General features: G+C 36.6%; 1 protein-coding gene across 4 annotated transcripts in view; it reads left to right on the top strand.

The window, feature by feature from the left end:
• The window catches only part of CEP120 (centrosomal protein 120), a 69,441-nt gene extending 51,171 nt beyond the window's left edge, over positions 1 to 18,270 (top strand). For all 4 annotated transcript variants that reach the window (XM_036278821.1, XM_036278824.1, XM_036278822.1 and 1 more), the window contains exons 19-20: positions 10,910 to 11,055; positions 16,114 to 18,270. In XM_036278821.1, coding sequence (XP_036134714.1) covers positions 10,910 to 11,055; positions 16,114 to 16,348 — 381 coding nt within the window. In that variant the 3' untranslated portion in view covers positions 16,349 to 18,270. The remainder of the gene's footprint in view (positions 1 to 10,909; positions 11,056 to 16,113) is intronic.
• The last annotated feature ends 2,057 nt before the right edge of the window (positions 18,271 to 20,327 follow it).

Genomic DNA, 20,327 nt, shown 5'->3' with positions numbered 1-20,327 from the left:
TGACCATCGAGAGGGCTGTGAAGGGACTAATGAGTGGGTAGATTCTACAGCGTGACATGCTAGACAAGGGGATGATTCGCTTCCTGGGTGGGTAGAGCATGAGATTTCATCACACTACTCAGGTTGGTATGCAGCTTAAAACATTTGAATTGTTTTTTTCTGGAATTTTTTATTTAATATTTTCAGACCTTGACTCTGCATAACTGAAAGCACTAAAAATGAAACTGCAGAGAAGAGAGGGACTGCCATAGTAACAAGAGTAAATATTTTGTATATGTTCACGGGATTGAGGATAGATGAGTGAATGTTTTATACTGAGAGCCTCCTGTATTCAGGGCACTGACCTAGATTTATCGATATGGGTAAAACAAAAGTCTTTCCCTTGGGGAGCTTGCGATTTAGTAATAGGAAAGAAAACTATAAACATAACATTTATTGCCTAATAGTAGGAGCCCTGAAAAGAGTCATATAGAATACATCTATTTAATAGGACTTAGGAAAGGTGTCATAGAAAAGAAGATACTTGAGATGGACCTCTGGGGAATTGGTTGTGATTTAGGAATGTAGCAAGTTGGGGATGGGTATGTTGGAAATACAATGAATAGATTGATTATAGCAAAGAGACATGAAGTCAGAATGCTAGACTCTACTTGGAGATCAGAGGAAGGCCCATTTTAGAGGTCATTTCAGGTAGTAAGGACTGGAACTAAAGTGGTAGCCATGGGAACAGGATAAGAGATTCTTTTAAAAGGCATGGTTGGGTAGATTCTGTGTAGCACAATATGCCTGATTGGAATGCAGTGTAGAAAGTCAAAGATGATGTTAAGAGCTCAAGACTTAGTATGTCAAATATGGTTATTAAGACAGAGTAATGGTGTGGGAAGATAGAACTTGCAAGTCTGGACATTTTAATTTTTACAGAAAAATTCAAGTAGTTGGACTTACGGATCTGATGTTGGGAGGTTAATTAGGCTTAACAACAGATGAAAGAATCCTTTGCAGAGGCGATCACTGATGCTGTGACAGATAAAACTTGATTCTTATGTTTAAAAGGAGGAGGGGAAGCTGGTAAAGGAAACAACAACTAGAGAAAAAGAACAGGGTAATTATGATGATACTGATAGAGCAGTTAGCATTAAATGGAGGCTTACTATATGCCAGGTGTCCTGCTTCCTATCTTCTCATTTAATCCTAACCAAAATCCCTGTATAGCAAGTCATGTTATTTTTCCCACTTTATACAAGAAAAAAAACTGAAACTTAAAGAAGTTAAGTTGCACATGATCACACAAATACTAAGGGATAGAGCTTAGGAATGGAACCATTTGAGCAGAGTCTGGGCTCAGGTTCTTCCCCCTTTATAATGTTATGGTTTCATTCCATAGAAGCGAAATAATGAACGAATTCCCAGGAGAAGAAAGTGAACCATGGAAGACTTTAGGGATTGCTGACAGAATATTGAGACAGAAGAAATCATGATTAGCATATCCTAGCAAGGAAAACGGCACTGTTGGCTGTTAGATAGACTAGCTCTGACAATGAGAATCAAAGTGACTTTGCAATTGGAGAAACTATTATAAAGTCACGATTTAGGTTATATATAGTACAATAGGGAGGAGTCCCTGTGGAATTAGGAGCAAGGAAAATAATATGATGAGAATAGATGTTAAAAATAACAGAATACACTTTCTATCAGAGGCTGCATATATAGTTTATAAGAAGGCCTTGGAGTCAAGAGATCTGGGTTGTATCTTGGCTTTACCTCTGCAACTTGGGTAATTTAACCTCTCAGAATAGTCTCATTTGTACAGTGAAACTTTTCCTCACAGGTTGTTCTGAGAATTAAATAAGTGGATTTAAAAACTTGTAATACAGCCCTGGCCGGTTTGGCTCAGCGGTTAGAGCATCGGCCTGTGGTCCGGAGAGACCCGGGTTCGGTTCCCGCTAAGGGCATGTACCTTGGTTGCAGTTTGTCCCCGGCCCTGGTTGGTCTTACGGTGGCAGCCACTCGATGTGTCTCTTTCACATCGATGTTTCTCTCTCTCTGTCTCTTCCTCTCTCTCCCTCCCACTCTATCTGTACAAAACATGGAAAAATGTCCTCGTGTGAGGATAAAAATAAATAAATAAATAAATAAATAAAAAGCATGTAATACAGTATTTGGTAAGTAGTACATGCTCAGTAAATGATAATTGTTGAAAGGAGTTGAGCCATAAAGCTGTTGTGTAGTGTTCTTGGTTTCAGTTGATGGACATCTAATTTAGGTGGTAGCTTTGGATATTGAACAGAACAAATATTGGAGGTATTTGTGACTAGCTGTTCAAAGAAATGATAGGCACCAACAATTTAAAAATTTTATGTCTAGAGGACAGGAGGATATTGTTATATAGCAACAGCAGTAGTTGAGTGAGGTAGGATATAGTTTGAATAATTATAGTACTTTGTATTTGGATGGTAGTTTTAGTAGATGTTCTGTAGAAAACTGCACAGAAGGGAAAAAACACACACATGTAAGGGATAAATATGGAATAATGTCAGTAGGTATGCTCCCTAAAGTTTGTATATAAAGAGATGAGAGTGCATTGAGTCTAAAGCAACATCTGTAGTGATTTCATTTGTTTTCTTTCATTCATTCAGCAAGTACTCATGGAGAGCCTACTCTGCACCTTGCATAGTAGTAGATGCTGTAGAGCAGTTTTCTCCCCTGGGGAACTTCAAGTTCATCTGATATTTAACAAGAATATAGCAGGGTGGTGAGAAATGCAAATGGAGATAAGCATCAGAAAAACAAGAAGAAAATGGATTTTATTTCTATTTTGTTACTCAAAGCTAAAGGAGAAATGTTCCAAAGATCACTATTAGATTTGAAATCATTTAAAGTTTTAAAACAGAGTAGATGGGGAAGAAATGGAAGATATTGCCTTTCATTGAAGAAGCTGCAGAATGAAGAAGACTAATGCAGTGATAATCAATTATAGGGCATGAAATGTATTAGTTTGCTGATTAGGGCATTTCCTTTGGAGAAATGAGTAATCATTAATTATTGAAAGAGATAATTTCATTATAGTCTCATATTTCTTATTAAGAAATATCCCTGCAAGAGCTTTTTTCTTTGAGTAAACTGATTAAATTGTGTTCATATGTGCATATTGACAGATAACATTGTTTTTACTGTGGTAGTTTAAAAAAGACGAGAAAGTCAATAAATGTTCTGAATAGAATCCTCCAAGTGTGTGGCTCTTTGTTAGTGTTACACTGAGATACTGAGTTTAATAGTATCCTTTAAAAGGAGATCTACTGTAAAAAGTGACCACCCAGTTACCCTTCCTTATGAACATACATCCTCATTTACAGTCTTCTTTGTCTTCACATTTGATCCATTATTTTCTATTTACTCTTTTTATGGATTTCTATCCCCTTGCCTAAAAACCATCAGCAAAGTAATTTTAGCTATTTTTTCCCTAATAACAGAGAGAATCACAAAAGTTCAGATGCCTCCTTTCTTTTGAGTTGTTATAAGAGTATTAAGCAAAAATAACAATGTTAAAATAGTAGTTCAACTCTAAACTTCTACTTCATGAAAGAAAACAGTCTCATTCTTTGAGTACAGTCATCTTCATTACAGACCAGTTCTATTTCTTGTCCCACAAACTTTCTGCTTTAGAATTAAACCTCTAAACAGATTTCAGGTTCCCTGGGAGTCATGGATGTTCTACAGACCACATTTGAGAAGTGGTTTGAAGAAGAAATGTAGAAGACCTTGAGATTACCGTATTGTGAATTGTGCTTTGCCACTAACTGTTTTGGGGAGGTTGACATGAATTTTATCAAATAGGTGCAATTCACATATGTGAAAATACGTCAATTTTTTTCTAACACATTTTATTAAAAACATTGTGTTTGAATATAAAATTGGGATTTTTCTGCTTTTGTTCAGAGAATTGTTTGTGCAACATTTTGTTTAAATTGGATTAGTACCATGTTAATTTTTACATTGCCTCTGGTGAATAGCCACGGGACTATAATCTCTGCCAGTAATTTGTCACAGCAAAATCCTCTGGAGGGCCATACAAAACATTTGTGTAGTATGGATTAGACAGCAAAAGCCATATCTTAGATTGTTAATAAATGTTAATGACAAAACCCAGCTGGTAGAGCTTGGAAATAAGATCTAATGCTTGGTGCCTATTGCCAAGAGAATGTTTAAACAGATTTTCATTACTCAAAGGTGATCTGGTATAGTCAATCTGCAAATTTAAAAATCATAATCTAATTACTTAGAAAAAAAAAATCTTTGCTTCAGTTTCACAACCATAAAAGTCTGTTTCCAATTTGTAACCCTTTTTTTTATTGTAACCCTTTTTTTTTTTTTTTTTTGAGTAACTGGGTAAAGTGACAGCTATAAAAAATAAGTAAATATCACATAAAATGGATCCTAACTTAGAAAACAAGGAATTGATACCCATATGTTCTAGATTTGTTATCTTTGGTATACTGTATAACACTGAATCTAAGAAGTTCTAGTTGTGAGACATTTAAGGGGTAATTTAGTTTCCTCCCCTCAGCCCCCCATTTCCATGAAGATACACTATAGAAATATTTTTAAACCAAAACAGTACTTGAATTAAATCGTACTACAAATATTCAAATAAAGATTGTCACTTTACTCCTTGTGTAAAGGACTAAGAACTAAGATTTTGGGTAGGATGTGCATCCCTTACCATATTTGTGCACAGTGGATCTGTTTAAAACGAAGCTGATATATTTAGTTAAAACAACACAGACTTCATTGGCTGACATCAGCACTATCTTGTCCAGCCTCCTGCTTATCCACTCAGAGTAATTAATTTGATTAATTTATAAGTAATTTAGCCAAGGATAGGATGTAAATCTTTGTTTAAGAAAACAGTTGGAGGTCCAAGTCTTGGTTAAAAACTGTGTCTTGAAACCATCCAGGCCCTCCTACTGACTTGTCAGCTCTGGGTTATTTTCAGAAAACTTTACTTGAGTTCCTTAGTTTAGTTGTAAGCTTTTTTCCCACAGACTTACATGGTATGTGTGAGTGGGAGAGTATGTAGTGGCCACTTTTTAGCCGCTGTTTAGTCTAGTGTATGTATGTTTACATCTCCTTTCTGGATTTATAGGCAGCCAAGGCAAAATAAAGATTATACTCACTTGATTGAGGAGCCTTTAACCCAGAGCACCTGGCAGCAGAGAGGATTTCTTTCACTAACCTCTAATTTTTGTGTGTGCATGTGTGATTATTATTAATGCTGGATCCTTGATTAAAAACTCAAGGCTTTTCTTATGTTTTAGAACTAAAATGTTTCAAGTTTTATAAAGTTAAAATTTTATAATGTAACCTAAAATTAAATAATCAACTTTTTATTTATTTTTTTCTGCTTGCCAATTTTACAGCACCATATAACATAGAAAATAAAAATCACCAGTAACCTTGTTCCCTCCTCAGTCAGATATAACAATTTGGTGTACTTTTCCTTTTTTTAAAAAAATTTTTTAATGAAATATATTGAACATTCCAAAAAGGAAAAAAGATTCTTATACACCACCACCCACACCTCCTAGATTAGGAAACAGAATTATCAGTGCTTCGGAAACTCATGTGCCTTTTGTCAACTGTATCCTCTCCAGAGGTAATTACTTTCCTGAATTTGGTATTTATTATTCCTTTGCTTTTCTTTATAATGTTATAAGATATAGTTAAAATATTGGTAAACAACAGTTTAGTTTTGTATGTTTTTAACTTTATATCCATAGGATGGTTCTCCTTGAATCATTCTTTTGTGACTAGCCATGGCTCAGAATCATTTGAGATTTAGCTATTCTGATGCAAGTAGTTACAGTTCATTTTTATTGCTTTATAAAACTTAAACATATGAATATACCACAATTTATTTATCCAGTCTTCTCTCAGACATACTTTCCCAAGTTTTCTTTTAATAAACACACAAATTTTTGTGCATGTATGAGTTTCTCTAGTGTTTATATCTAACAGTGGAATTTTTGTTAGAGTGTGCTCTGCTCTTCTGCTTCACTAAATATTGTTAAATTACTTTCTGCAGTGGTTGTGCAAATCTGCAGTCCCAAGAATGGTGTATAATTGTTGTTATTCTTCACAGCATGTCCATTGGCTGTTCAGATGTATTAATTTTTTCCAGTTTGGTGGGTGTGAAATAGTATCATGTCGTGGCTTACATTTTCATTTGACTTTGAGCATCTTTCCATATATTTACTAACCACTTTCATGTCCTTATTGTAGAAGGCCTTTTTATGTCTTTTGGTCAAAAGAAGTAAATCAACAGGTCATTTGTATTTTGGAGTCAAAAGGTACATAATTTGAAATAACTACTATCACTATGTTCTAGAAAGTAGGTGATGACAGAGAAATGTATTAATGAAGTGGAGTCGTTTGAATTGTATAGAAATTCTGGAGTTGAAAAGTATTGTGAGTGAAATATAATAATTCAGTAGATGAATTAAGAGCAGATTAGGTATAGCAGAAGCAGGGATGTGTGAAATGAAGATAAGTCAATAAAAAGTATCCAAACTGAAGTAGAGATGGGAAATACAGCAAAGAACATGAACAACATATGGGACAGAATATATGAGACTAATTACCTTTTGTGTAATTCGGAACCCCTGTCTCTTAGTCCATGTGGGCTGCTATAACAAAATGTCACAGACTCCATAGCTTATAAACAACAGAACTTTGTTTCTCACTATCTGGAGGCTGAAAGTCTGAGGTTAGGTGTATACCTTGTCAAGGTCTATGTCTGGTGAGGGTTTGCTTCCCAGTTCATAAATGGCTATGTTTTTATTGTATCTTCATAAAGCAGAAGGGGCTAGGGAGCTTTGTCAGAACTCTTTTATAAGGACATTAATCTCATTCATAAGGGCTTGCCTTCATGACCTAATCACTTTCCAAAGGCCCCACCCCCTGACAACATCATATTGGGGATTAGGTTTCAACATAAGAATTTTAGGAAGATGCAAACATTCAGCCTAGAGCAACCCCTAGGAGAAAACAGAAAATGTGGGAGAGAAGTAATATTTGAAGAGATACTGGCTGAGAATTCTATAAAAGTGAAAAAGATATCAAGTCATAGATTCAAGAATATGTACTAACTCAGCAGGGTAAGTACAAAGTAAACCATATATAGCTGCACCACAGTATAAAATTGTCAAAAAACAAAAAATCTTAAAAGCTGTTGGGGTGGAGGGAGATATTACCTTCATAGGTGCAACAGGAAGACTGACAGATGACTTTTAAATAAAAGTGAAGGCATTCATAAGACAGTGGAATCATAGCCTTAAAGTACTGAAAGAAAATAACTACCAACTTAAAATTCTGTACCCCGTGAAAATATCTTTCATAAGTGAAATTGACATAGGACTTTCAGACAAGTGAAATTAGAAAAGATTTTGAACTGAAAAATAATGAGAGCTGTGCTTAGGGGGGAATTTATAACTTCAAGTACACTAAGAAAAGCATAAAATATATTCTCTAAATATCCCTTTCAAAACAGTCAGTAAAGGAACAAGAAATTAAAGGAAATCAGAAGCAAGAAAATAATCAAGACAAGTAAAACTTAATTAAATAGGAGAAAACTGTACAACAAAATAAATAAAGGCAAAAGTTGTCTTTTGAAAGGAACCTCCCCCTTGGCAAAGAGTATTCAAGGACAAAAAGAGAGTAAGTACTAGGAGCTAATACCAGGAATAAAAAGGGGATGGGGCTACATAGTCCATGGACATTTAAAGAGAGAAGGGAATGGTGTGAAAAATTTTATGTGAACTTAAGAAACAACTTAAACTGACACAAGAAGAAACAAAATATAAATAGTTATATAGTTATTAGAGAAATTGAATCTGTAGTGAAAACCTTCACACAAGAAGTCTTCAGACCCAGATGGCTTCACATTTGAATTTTAGTAAACATTTTAGAAATAATACTAATCTTATACAAACTGTTTTTGAAAACTAGGAAGAGAGAACACTTCTCACTTTTTAAAAACTGAGACCAGCATAATCTTGATCCTAAAATCTGGTAAGGATATTATAAGAACAAAATAAATTGGCCTGTCTTGTGAATATAGATGTAAAACTTATAAGCATCACAGTCAAGTTCATTTATTAAAAAAGGCAAAGTTGGATATTTATCACCTTAAAAGAATAAAGGGGGGAAAATTAAGTGATCATGTAAAAAATGCAGAAAAAGTCAATACTCATAATAACAATTCTTAGCAAATTAAGAATGTAAGGGAAATTTCTTAATCTAATAAAGGATATTTACATAAAACCTACCGTTCTTAAAGTAAGGAAAGTTTTTTCCTGCGATTAGGAATGAGAGAGAGATGTCCTCTATCACCATTCGTATCAACATTGTACGAGGTTCTAGCCAATGTAACAGCAAGAGAAAGAAAGCGTGTATCAGTTGCAAAGGAAAAAGTAAATCTTCCATTTTTTGTAGATGACACTGTTATATACTTAGGAAACCAAAAAATGTCTAGAGATGACCTACCAGAATTAATGAATATGGTGTTTGTGGGAAACAAAGTCCATAGGTAACGATCATCAGTTCTCTATACTAGACGCAATTAGAGAAGGAAAACTTTAAAACTCTATTTACAATAGCATCTAAAAATACCAACTACCTAGGGGCACATTCAAAGAAAGATATTACTGTTAATATATAGAGAAGGATCAGCATTAAACAAAATTAAAGAAGATGTAAGTAATGGGAGACATAAATCATGTTCACTGATTAAAGAATCAATGATTTTGGCCTAATCTGTAGATTCAGCATAATCATATCCCAGCAGGACCTTCTATTTTTTTCAGCCCTAGGAATTGAGATTTAAATGAATATGCAGGAGTCAAGAATAACTAAGATAATTTTGAAGAACAGCCAGAGGTAGAAGACTTTTTCAGATATCAAGAGTTATTAGAAGAGTTACAGTAACTAAGACAGTGTACTTTTAATGCAAGGATAGAGAAATAAATCAGGTTAGAGGGTCCAGACACAAACCTATACATATAATGGAGAGATGTATGACAGGTGATACTGCCGAGCAAGGGTGTGTGTGTGTGGGGGGGGGGGGGTTCCAGCAAATATTTTCCAGCAAATATTGCTAGGTCAATTTGAGCTCTGTATGGGGAGAAGAAGAAACTTAATCTCACACCATACACAAAACCAACTGCATATGAATTACTGGTCTAAGTGAAGCTTCAAGAGGGTAACAAAAGTATTTTCAAGACTGAGACAGGCAAAAACTTTTAAAAATTGGACATAGAGGCATATTAAGTTAATATTAAGCTTTAATATTAAGTTAAAAATACCATTACAGCAGTGAAAAGGCAAGACAAAGACTAGTGGTAAATACCTGGAATTTAAATAAGTGACAGAGACTTATCCAGTATAGTATATAAAGAACTACAAACGTATTAATAAAGAAAGATGACTAGCCAAGTAGAGCAAAGTGCCAAATGAACAGTATAAAGTAACAGGAACTTTATAAAAGAAGATATCCAAATGCCATTAAAAATATTAAAACACATTTAACCTAATTAGTCTTTGAAAAGTGCAAAATAAAATCACAATGAGATACTACTACATAATCTATAAGAACAGCTTAAATGAAAAAAAATTAACAAGTGTTGGCAAGAACACTGAACACTGGAACGCTCACATGAAAGTATTAATTTGTACTACTACTGAAATTATCATGCCCTGTAACTCTGCAGTTTGAATCCTAGGTATATACCCAATAAAAATGCATACAAATATGTGTTAAAGGGCATGTACAGTATTGGTTATCAGCTTTATAATACTAAACTGGAAATTAATCCAAATGTTCCTCAGCAGTTGAATGAATAAATTGTATATTCATCCAATGGAATGCCAAATAGCAACATGAATCATCAACTATACATAATACCAGTGAATTCGAAAACAACGTTAAGTGAAAGAAGCCAGACATAAAGTAATATATACTGTCCAGTTCCGTTTATATAAAGTTCAAAGCAATCAAAACGTATTTGTGGTAGAAAATAGGGTAATAGTTATGTTTGGGGAAGGATGGAAATGGATGTCTGGAGGCTCTGATAATCTTCTGTTTCTTATCTGGATGGTGTTTGGCTTATTTTGTGAAGTTTTATCAAAATGTGCACTTGTGATTTGACAGTTTTCTGTTATTCAATTAATTTTTTTTTTTTTTAAGATGACACATACCTATTGGTCTAATTCTCCCATTTTGGGGTTCTGCCCTAAAGAAAGGAAAGCACCTGTCCCGAAATATGTGGAAAGATTTGTGAGTGATATTAGATGATAGGGTGTTTTATTATAGCACTGCTTAGAGAGTGGTTGAAAAATCATGGAATATTCATTTTGTGGAATGTTACACATGTATTTCAAACTTTGTCACGTGCACAGATTTTTGTATGAGCCTGGAGTAAAGAGTGGAAAGGCATATTGTTACCTGAGATGGGAGTGGAATTAGTGACAATATAGGGACAGTACCTGAATTGTTCTTAGCATATCTTTGAGAATTAACCATTTCTTAGGTGCTGCTGGTACCACTGGTCCTTGTGGCAATTTATTGTGTTGTTAGCAGACTCTTTCTTGCCTTTAACTTCTGTTACCTTATGCTGTTCAGCTAACCTCAGTCCCTGATTGGGCCATGGAATATGAGGCTTATAGCAAGAAGAAAAATAATGGAATGAGTTTGAAAAGAAAACCTGGTCATTTCTGGACAATATGGGAGTCGTAGAATTGGCAGCCTGTGGCTAGATGATGGGTACTGTCAAAGAGGATTATAATCACAAGTCAAAGTCTTATGAAATTTATTTATTACTAATCTTGGGGATCTGGCTTGTTTGTCTCTTTAAAGCGGGAGCAAGAAAGTCAAATGGCTCGTCTTAAGAAACAGCAAGAAGAATTGGAACAGATGAGACTACGTTACCTGGCTTCTGAGGAAAAAGATACAGTAAAAACTGAGAGACAAGAATTGTTGGATATAAGAAATGAGTTGAACAGGTATAGTAACTAGAACATTACATTTCTGTTTCATACAAAACAAAAGTTCTAATAGGACCACCTTTTAATTGGCCATTGGTCCAGGGAAATTATGTCAGGTCTTTTGAGAATAAAGTAGATCATATACTATAAAATGTAGCTGATTTGTACAATAGAACATTTATACCAAAGACCATTATTACACTCAGAATTTTTGTCATGAATGTAGCTACATCAAATCCATTTCACTATTTTGTTTCCATTCATAGCATAAGTGTCTTAAATTTTATTTTTGTGTGACTACTGCAGAATTTTTGCTACTATTTCAAGGTAATTGATTATACTGAATTTTTTATTACAAGTATAAAAAATTTCAAATTTAGTTACAGTGTTAATATAAATAATAGCTCTGATTTATTGAGCCCTTACCATATGCCAGGAGCTATTTTAAATGCCTCACATGCCTGTCTCATTTTATCTTCAAAGCAACTTTTGAGGAAGTATTATCCCCATTTTAGAGATTAGGACAGCAAGCACTGAAGAAATTTAAACACCCTTTCCAAGGTCACACAGCTAGTAAATCATTGGAGCCAGAGTTCAAAGGTTGTATTTTTAACTGCTGTGTTACACTGGACTTTCCTGTAGTGTCTCCTTCATCTTAGTGACCATTTCAACAGTATTTCCCGTTAGAAAAGCCATCTTTAGGAAGCAGCATAAGAACAAGCTATAGTCTTTTTGGAGGCGAGTTTTGGGGAAGACTTTTTAACTTAATTTATCAAGAGAGTATTTTTGTTTCAGCAAAGCATGCGGTCTTAGCTCGGGTTGCCATTAAGTGCCATAGACTGGGTGGCTTAAACAACAGTAATTGCCTTCTCAGTTCTGGAGGATCGAGTTCAAGACCAGCCAGCCAGCAGGTTGCTTTCTGCAGAGACTCTCTAGCAGCGGCTTTCACACTGTCCTCTCTGTGGGAAGAGAGCGAGCAAGCTCTCTGGTGTTTCTCTTCACAGGGCACTAATCCCATCATGAGATCCCCATGATCTCGTCTAACCCTAATTATCTCCCCAAAGCCAGAGACCATCACATTGGGAACTAGGGCTACAGCATATTAACTGAGGCGGGACAGGCAGCAATTCATTTTATTTGACAAAATATCCCATGACACCTCCATGTATGAGCAGGGAAAACTCACTGTATTAGGTGGGTTCAGAGCTGACTTAAATAACTACATTTAGAATATTAATGTATAAATATCAATTGGAAAAAGGTCAAGGTCTACAATGCCATGCTGTAAGGCTTGATTCAGGCTGTTCTTTTTTTATTCAGCAGATGTTTGTTTATTTGGCATCTAGTGTGTTGTAGACGTGGAAGATGTTACCAATTAAGTATAGCATGATCCTTGCCTTTCAAAAGTTTGCTATCATATAGTCATGCACTGCTTAAAGACAGGAATGCGTTCTGAGAACTGTGTCATTGGCTGATTTCATCAGTGTGTGAACATCACGGAGTGCACTTACACAACCTAGATGATAGAGCCAGGCCTGTTGCTCCTGGGCTACAAGCCTGTGCAGCATGTCACTGTACAAAACGACACGAGATTAAATCAAACACAAGAGAAAAGGATGCAGGCAAGAGACACAGTAAATGAGAGATGTATGAGGCTGCAGCCGGCGGACCAAGTTTATAGCAAACTTGGTTTTTTGTAAGTAGAAAAAGTACACTCTAAAATAAAGAGAAAAATACAGTATAATAAAAACATAAACCAGTAACACAGGCCTTTATTATCATTATCAAGAATTATGTACTGCACACAATTGTATGCACGGTCCTTTCATACGACTGGCAGAGCATAGGTCGCTCACACCAGCATCACAAGCTCTGGTTGCCTGTGACGTTACAAGGACTACCACCTCACTAGGTGACGATGACTCTAGCGCTTTTTGGTTTTAGTTTAGCAAATATATTAAGCCTCTCCTGTTTGCCAAGTATTGTTTTGGTGGCTAAAATGAAGATAGCCATTTGTCTATCAAATATGTAGAACATACAAAATTGAATCTTATTTTTAATGTCTTAATAAGTTAGTATTCAGAGAGAACTGAAAACAACAAAATTAAATATATTAGAGTCAAAAGCAGAGTCCTCTGTATAAATTGTAATATAACATTCTTAAGTGATGGGCAAGATATTTAAAAAACAGTTTATGTGAGGAAGCCTAGGAGGATTTAAGTGGCCACTAGTAACATTGTGTCTTGGCTGCCAAAGAGCCAGTGTAGTTAGGGACGTCCATAGAAGTGGTGTTCAGTACTCTGCTCTAGTACAGTCACGTCTGGGGTGTTCTTAACCAATGGGCAACACACTTGAAGGGAAATTAGCCGAGAGAGCTTCCAGTAGAATGTGACGGAGAAGTGGTTGGAAGAGTAGGGACATCGAACTTGAAGAGAACTCTTAGAGTATTAGATAGCTGTCTTCACATATCTGGCTGGCTACCATACTAAAAAGAAGGAAAGTGAGTTATCCTCTTGAGCAGAATCATAGCTAGTATAAGGAAAGTATATGGGCACATACTGAGTTCGATATGAGAAGGTGCTTTTTAACAGAAGTTCTATAAAGCAGTAGGTTCCTAGTGACAGGAAGTGTATGAGTGGAGCCCAGACATAGTGTTTGTCAAGGACGTCAAGTTCCCTTTGATGTCTGTATGGGTTTCATCAGCTGCAGGGTTCTAAAGTCCTATTGCTGTTATGATTGATGATTTGCATTTTAGTAAAGCTTTGGTAGAGATAAGCTATCAGATGTGTGAAAGTTTTGTTTGTCCTTTATACATAAACAGATGAACAAGGAAATGGTTGAACTTTGTGGTACATAATTTGTTGTATGTCACTAATTTGCCTAGAGGACCTCTTTCTCCAAGAGCTGTGAGATTTTGATGGGGGAAACAATTCAGAAATTCCCCCTTCCCTGTGCACATGAATTGCTCAAATTGGTACCGGTATCCCATTAACTACTTGATTTCCACCCCAGTCCCAAAACACAGTGCTCTCTCTGTTTAGGTTTTTTTTTCTGAAAACAGATGGAGATATTTGGTGTCCTGGGATAGTATTCTTTAGTTTCCAATTCTTTTGTGGGGAATCTTAGGAGTGAGTTCGATTTTCAGAGTGTCCTCTGAGCCAGTGAAGCTGTAGACTCCGGCAGCCCTGCGTCCGTTCTGGGCCGTCGTCCGTGTCTGCCAGAGCAGGACTCGCTCCTCCTGGCTCTCCCTCTGCTGCCTGTGTACGTTCAGAAGTGGGTTTGGTTCTCCTTGACTTGCTTACTCTGAAGGCCATCTAGAAGTAGGGGTTTAGATTCAAATGCTTTATCTTATGTATAAAGACAAAATTTGGGAATAGTTGCAAATTAAAACATTTTTGTGGCCAGTTACATAGAGGAGTATAAAGTTATATCTTAAGTGTACATTCTAAATTAAATTAAAACACACTCCATATATGAACTTGCCCTTACTGTCACTTAGTAAGTATACCCTCCATTTTCAAGACAGTATGCCTGGCTGGTGTGGCTCAGTGGATTGAGCATCGTCCTGTGGACTCAGAGGCCCCGGTTCGATTCCTGGTCAGGGCACATGCCCAGGTTGCAGGCTTGATCCCTAGTACGGGCGTGTAGGAGGCAGCCAATCGATGTTTATATCTCTCCCTTTCTCTCTGAAAAATCAAAAACATATTTAAAAAAAAAAAAGGGCAGTGTGATTAACGATACTCCATTAGAAATACCCAAATCTGCCCTGGTCGGTGTGGCTCAGTTGGTTGGAGCATTGTCCCTACACCAGAGGGTGTTGGGTTCAATTCCCGGTCAGGGCACATGACCAGGTTGCAGGTTCAGTCCCCACTCGGGAAGCATGTGGGAGGCAGCCAGTCAATGTTTCTCTTTCTCTCCTTTCCTCTCTCTAAAAATCAGTAAAAATCAAGGAAGGGAGGGAGGGAGGGAGGACAAGGAAGGGAGGGAAAGGGGAAAGTGAAAGGGAAGAAAAGGAAAATACCCAAACCCCAGGCTGGCCCCTGCTCACCTTTCTTCATCTCCTGGATGAGGAATCACAATAGGAAAACGTTCATACAAAGTCTTAAAATGTACGTGCCCTTTGAGCCAGGCATTCAATATTTATGGAATCTCACTTCCTATGAATAATAAGTGAAATAAACTTCATAACAGTTAGGGCTTTTCTTCTTGATTCATTGCAGTATCCCCCAAACTAGCACTGTTTGGTACAAAAAATTGTTTTTTGAATGAATTTAGATGAAATGTTATATTCAAAACAGTAATGACAAAGTTTTAACAACCTAAAGATCAACAGTAAAGGATGATTAAATAATGGTGCATCTAAATGATGGAATGTTATGAAGCCATTTAGAAGAATATTTGATGCCATGGAGAAAACATTCACTGTGTTAATAAGTGGAGAAATATGGTATACAGCACTGCATATGTAATACACATTTTTTGTTTGTTTTTTGTTCATCCTCACCTGAGGACCCTTTTCCATTGATTTTTAGATAGAGTGGGAGGGAGGGAGGGTAAGAGGGGGAGAGGGAGAGAAACATTGGTGTGAGAGAGACACATCAATTGGTTGCCTCTTGTATAACCCAACCGGGGCCAGAGATCGAACCTGCAACCCAGTTATGTGCCCTTGATCGAAAATTGAACCCACAACCCCTCAGTCCATGGGGATACTCTGACTGCTGAGCCAAACCTACCAGGGCTATAGATGCATTTTTTTTTATTGAAAAGTAATACAGAAAATTTTTACTCAGATTACTAATCTCTGAATAAGATTATAATGATTTTCTTTTTTACACATTTCCAAAATTTCTAGTTTTCATGTATTTTATAATTAGAAAAACAAGTATTGTTTTAAAACTGTCTTTTGTAAGTGTGCTAATTCTGTCCTGCCAAGTGTAACACTGGTTTTTGTTTTCTTCCTGAAAATATTACTAAACACATGTTTTATCATTAAATCATTGTTTTAAATGGCATTATTAAGAAAATCAAAACAATATTTGTTGCCTGCTAGAGTGGTATTTGTTCTTGACTTCTCAGGTTAAGGCAACAAGAACAAAAACAGTACCCGGATTCCAAAGAGATTGCGAGTGGAAGAGTGGATGGTCCACGTGGCGATGCCTTAGAAGAAGGTTTGGATGATTATTTGACTCGCCTCATAGAAGAAAGGGATACTTTGATGAGAACGGGTGTGTATAATCACGAGGATCGAATAATAAGTGAACTTGACCGACAGATCAGAGAGATTTTGGCAAAACACAATACCAGTAATTAATAACATTTGGAAAATCTTTACAGACTCCAGGTCTAAATTTTAATTTCACTGCAAAACCCTCAAATGAAAGGAAAAGTGGATGTTTTAAGATACAATTTTCAATTTTTTATAAGCAAAATTTTTGTATGCTATTGTATAGTATTTATTTGATTTTATTTACGCTACCTCTCCCATTCTGGTTTTATTTGTAATTGCATTTTATATACTCATTTAAATGACTTTTCACTGTTCCTTATAATTTATAATTTCATGGCTAACTGAGATTTCAAAGCAGCTTTTCACTAAATTTGTCCTAGGAAAAATAACTGCAGTGATTTCCAGTTATGTAACTTTCATGTTGAGCCAAAAGAGTACATGTTGCACTTTAAAAATATTCTGTCCTAGTCATTTGAATATAGATATCTTAATTAGTTAGACCAATTATAAATGTAACCAGTTTTATTTAACTCATTTTAGATGTCCTGTCTTTTTTACTTCTAACATTAGCAAGCGACAAGTTTGAAAACAAAAAGCAGGATCAATGCAGAGAAGCCATATGATAATATTGAGAGACAAGTTAGTCATTTTTATTTAAAGTTAGTACAGATTAAACTTGTTTCAAGCACTATTGAATTTTCAAATTTTCAATGTGCTCTTAACTTTTAAGAATATGAAGTAAAGGCTTAAGAAGGTCTTTGTCAGCCTCCTGCTCAAGATTGCATCATTTTCCATTGTTGAAAAAAGAGATTTCTTATTTTCCAGTAACAGTAAGACTAGTTAACTCTGTAATATAACATGGAAACACTTAAAAAGGCTTCAGCTGGGAAAGTAGAGTGAAAAGCTTTTTTTCTCCCCCTATTATTAATCAATTTTTTTTTTAAGTACGTGAGATTAAATCATTGGATTTACGTAGTCTATGTAAGCTTTGAAGAGTCCCTTTCCCCGCACTCCTCAGGGCCGGCGTGTGCCCTCGGAGCGGCGCTGCCCGCGTCTTTCCCCGGGTTCCGGGAAGGTCGAGGTAAAAGTGTACAGTTCGGTGAGTCTTAAAATATCTGCAGTTTGAAATTTCTGATTCCCAAATACAATAAATGTATGTACTTTAGGAGGGATATATACCATTTACTGATAACTTCTATAAAAGCAGAATAGGCTATCTGGTAACACTAAATTAATTTTCTGTTGCTTTCCAAGGAGGTGTATTTCTTACTTGAAAAATTAAAGTCCCTACACACATTATATGATTTTTTCTTTATTAACAAAGTATTAATCTAAAAACAACCCAGCAGTAAATAACAGAGAAAGAAATTACTGAATGAGAGAATAATGAATATGTGAATCATAGCAGGAATTTGAAATATTAATTATGGTTAGGCATTTTCTCTCATTGATTTTCGTGCCCCGTGGATTGAACAGAGTATTATTTTTAGGAAGGTCTCCGGCAAAATGTAGTGACTGTGCCTTCAATTGTGCTGTGCGCTGCGTGTGACTGTTTTCAAACACTAGAGGGGGCCTTAGATTTAAAGAAACAAAAAGGACATTCCTAACGTGGATGTGTGGTTCGTTGTGCCTGCTGTAAAGCTGTCTTTTGGCCATGTATTTTAACAAATAAAGTTGTAATTGTACGCATGTCTGAGTTCCTGAGCAGCCTGTTACTTTTGTTCTAAACTGAGGGGCAGGTGCGTGACCCTTCGCAAATAAATCACTTTGTAGTTTGGTTTTTACATTCTTACCTTGCATATGCTTTTTTAATATATCTTAAACTTGGGAGAGTATGAAATTTTAACACCTTTCTGTAGTCCTTCAGCAACAGCCATTTTTATGTGGCATTTAACATATTTATGCTGATTGCTCTAAAATGATGGTCAATCCCTGGGGAGTTGTGATGACCACAGTAGATGAATGAATTCAGCGAGTGAATGAATAAATCTCTTCATTACTACGTATAGCAGCAGATCTTTTATTGACTATTTTAATGTGAAATAAAATTCACCTTTAAAATGTTTGTGATTCCTTTTCATGGAGAAAGTCTAGTTTCCACACCTAAGGTTGGCACATACTGCACGGGAGGGGTGTACCGCGTCTAGCAGGTCTGTGTGGTGCCATGTCTATACCTTGAGTTCCTTGACAGGTATATCCCAGCCTCTTCTGTCGAGAGCTGGCTTCCCGTTGCTTCCAGCAGATGTGGGGGTTTGAGTCTGACTGGAGGATACTCTGGGGCCCTGCACACACATCATCCAGTGTGATCAGATCACCTGTTTGTGCACTTACTGCCCTGTCCAGATGCTGCCAGCCTGAGCGAGTTCTCAGACCATCCCGGCACCTGCTGCTTGTCCTCAGCGACCGCAGACTGGACTGACCTGGTGTTTGCAGTCTAAGACGGGTCCTCTGGTAGTATGTGTGGACTTGTAAAATTTTACCTCTCACTACTATTATGTCCAGCTTGACTGAATACCTAACTTGATTTTTTTTTATAAAGTCACACGCCATAGATAAAGTTCACCATTTTAAAATATACAACTCAGTAGGTTTTAACATATTCATGCAGCTGTACAACCATCACTACTGCCTAACTCTGGGACATTGTCATCATCCCCAGAAGAAACCCCATCCTCATTAGCAATCCCTTCCCATTCTGCATCCCCAACAGCCACTAATTTACTTTCAGTCTCCATGGATTTGCTTATTCTGGACATTTCATATAAATGAAATCTCAAATTGATATTTCAAATTGGAAATATTAGAGAACCTGAAGTATTTTTCTATGACCAGTTTCTATGGGATACACCATTTTATCAGCTGTCCGATTAAATGATGAGATACAGAGTCGACATACGGGTATAGCATTTGTTAACCATCAGTTAAGGAGATAGCTCAACTGTCCTACTGTCTCTTACCAAATAAAGCAGTGACCAGAAATAATAGTGAAAGGGAGATGATGTCTGCGCTAACATCCCTGAGCAATCTCGTGATGTTGCAGATGGGTTATTGGCACAAGGTATGTGTCGTGCCATTGGTATCTTACCAAAATGGTACACTTTCCCACAAGTTTTATAGAGTTTGGGGATAGTGACCAGAACATAAGGTCCATGAGGACAGAGATCAGGTCTCTCTTACTTTGTGCTATGTGCCAGGACTAAAGTAGTGCCTGCCACACGTAGGCACCCAATATTTGCTGCCCAAGAACAAGTGCCATGTGATTTCACTCCTGTGAAATTCAGTGAACAAACTGAATTCCCAAGCAAAATAGAGACAAGCTCATAGAGAGCAGGCAGACAGCTCCGGTGGGGGCAGGGCAGGGATTGAACAAAAGAGAGAGAACTCATGGACACGGACAACGGTGTCCTGATCACGGGGAAGAGGAGTGGGCGGAGGAGGGCATAGAGGGGATAAATGGTGATGGAAAAAATAAATGAATAAGAGATTGTATATTGTCTGGATTATGGATAGTGGAAACAGTTCCACAGCACTGTCAATATATTTAATGCCACTGAATTATGCACTTAAAATGGTTAATAAATTTTATGTTATATTTTTTTACCACCAAAAAAAAAAAAGTTTCCTTCAAACTCTGCCTCAAATCTGCCTACCCAGTGTTTTTATACTAAAAGTTTTCTGCATACAGGTCGCCTGCCAATCCATTCTTTTTTTATCCTCACCCGAGGACATTTTTGCATTTATCTTTAGAGCGGGAGGGAGAGAGAAACATCAATGTGAGAGAGACACATCGAGTGGACGCCACCCACACAACCCCTATCCCAACTGGGGCAGGGACAAACTGCAACCGAGGTATGTGCCCTTAGCAGGAACTGAACTCAGGACTCTGGTCTGCGGGCCGATGTTCTAACTGCTGAGCCAAACTGGCCAGGGCTGTCAATCCATTCTTAAAGATACTGTCTTCTCAGTCCTTGATGAAGGACTGGCTCAGATGCTTCATTGTATATCTGTAGCACCGTTGTTAACAAAATCTTAAATAAGTGAAAATAAATGGCTACATTTTCAT

The sequence above is a fragment of the Molossus molossus genome, unplaced genomic scaffold (genome assembly GCF_014108415.1).
Source record: "Molossus molossus isolate mMolMol1 unplaced genomic scaffold, mMolMol1.p scaffold_m16_p_3, whole genome shotgun sequence".
NCBI classification, from domain to species: domain Eukaryota; kingdom Metazoa; phylum Chordata; class Mammalia; order Chiroptera; family Molossidae; genus Molossus; species Molossus molossus.
This window is presented reverse-complemented; position numbering and strand designations above follow the sequence as displayed.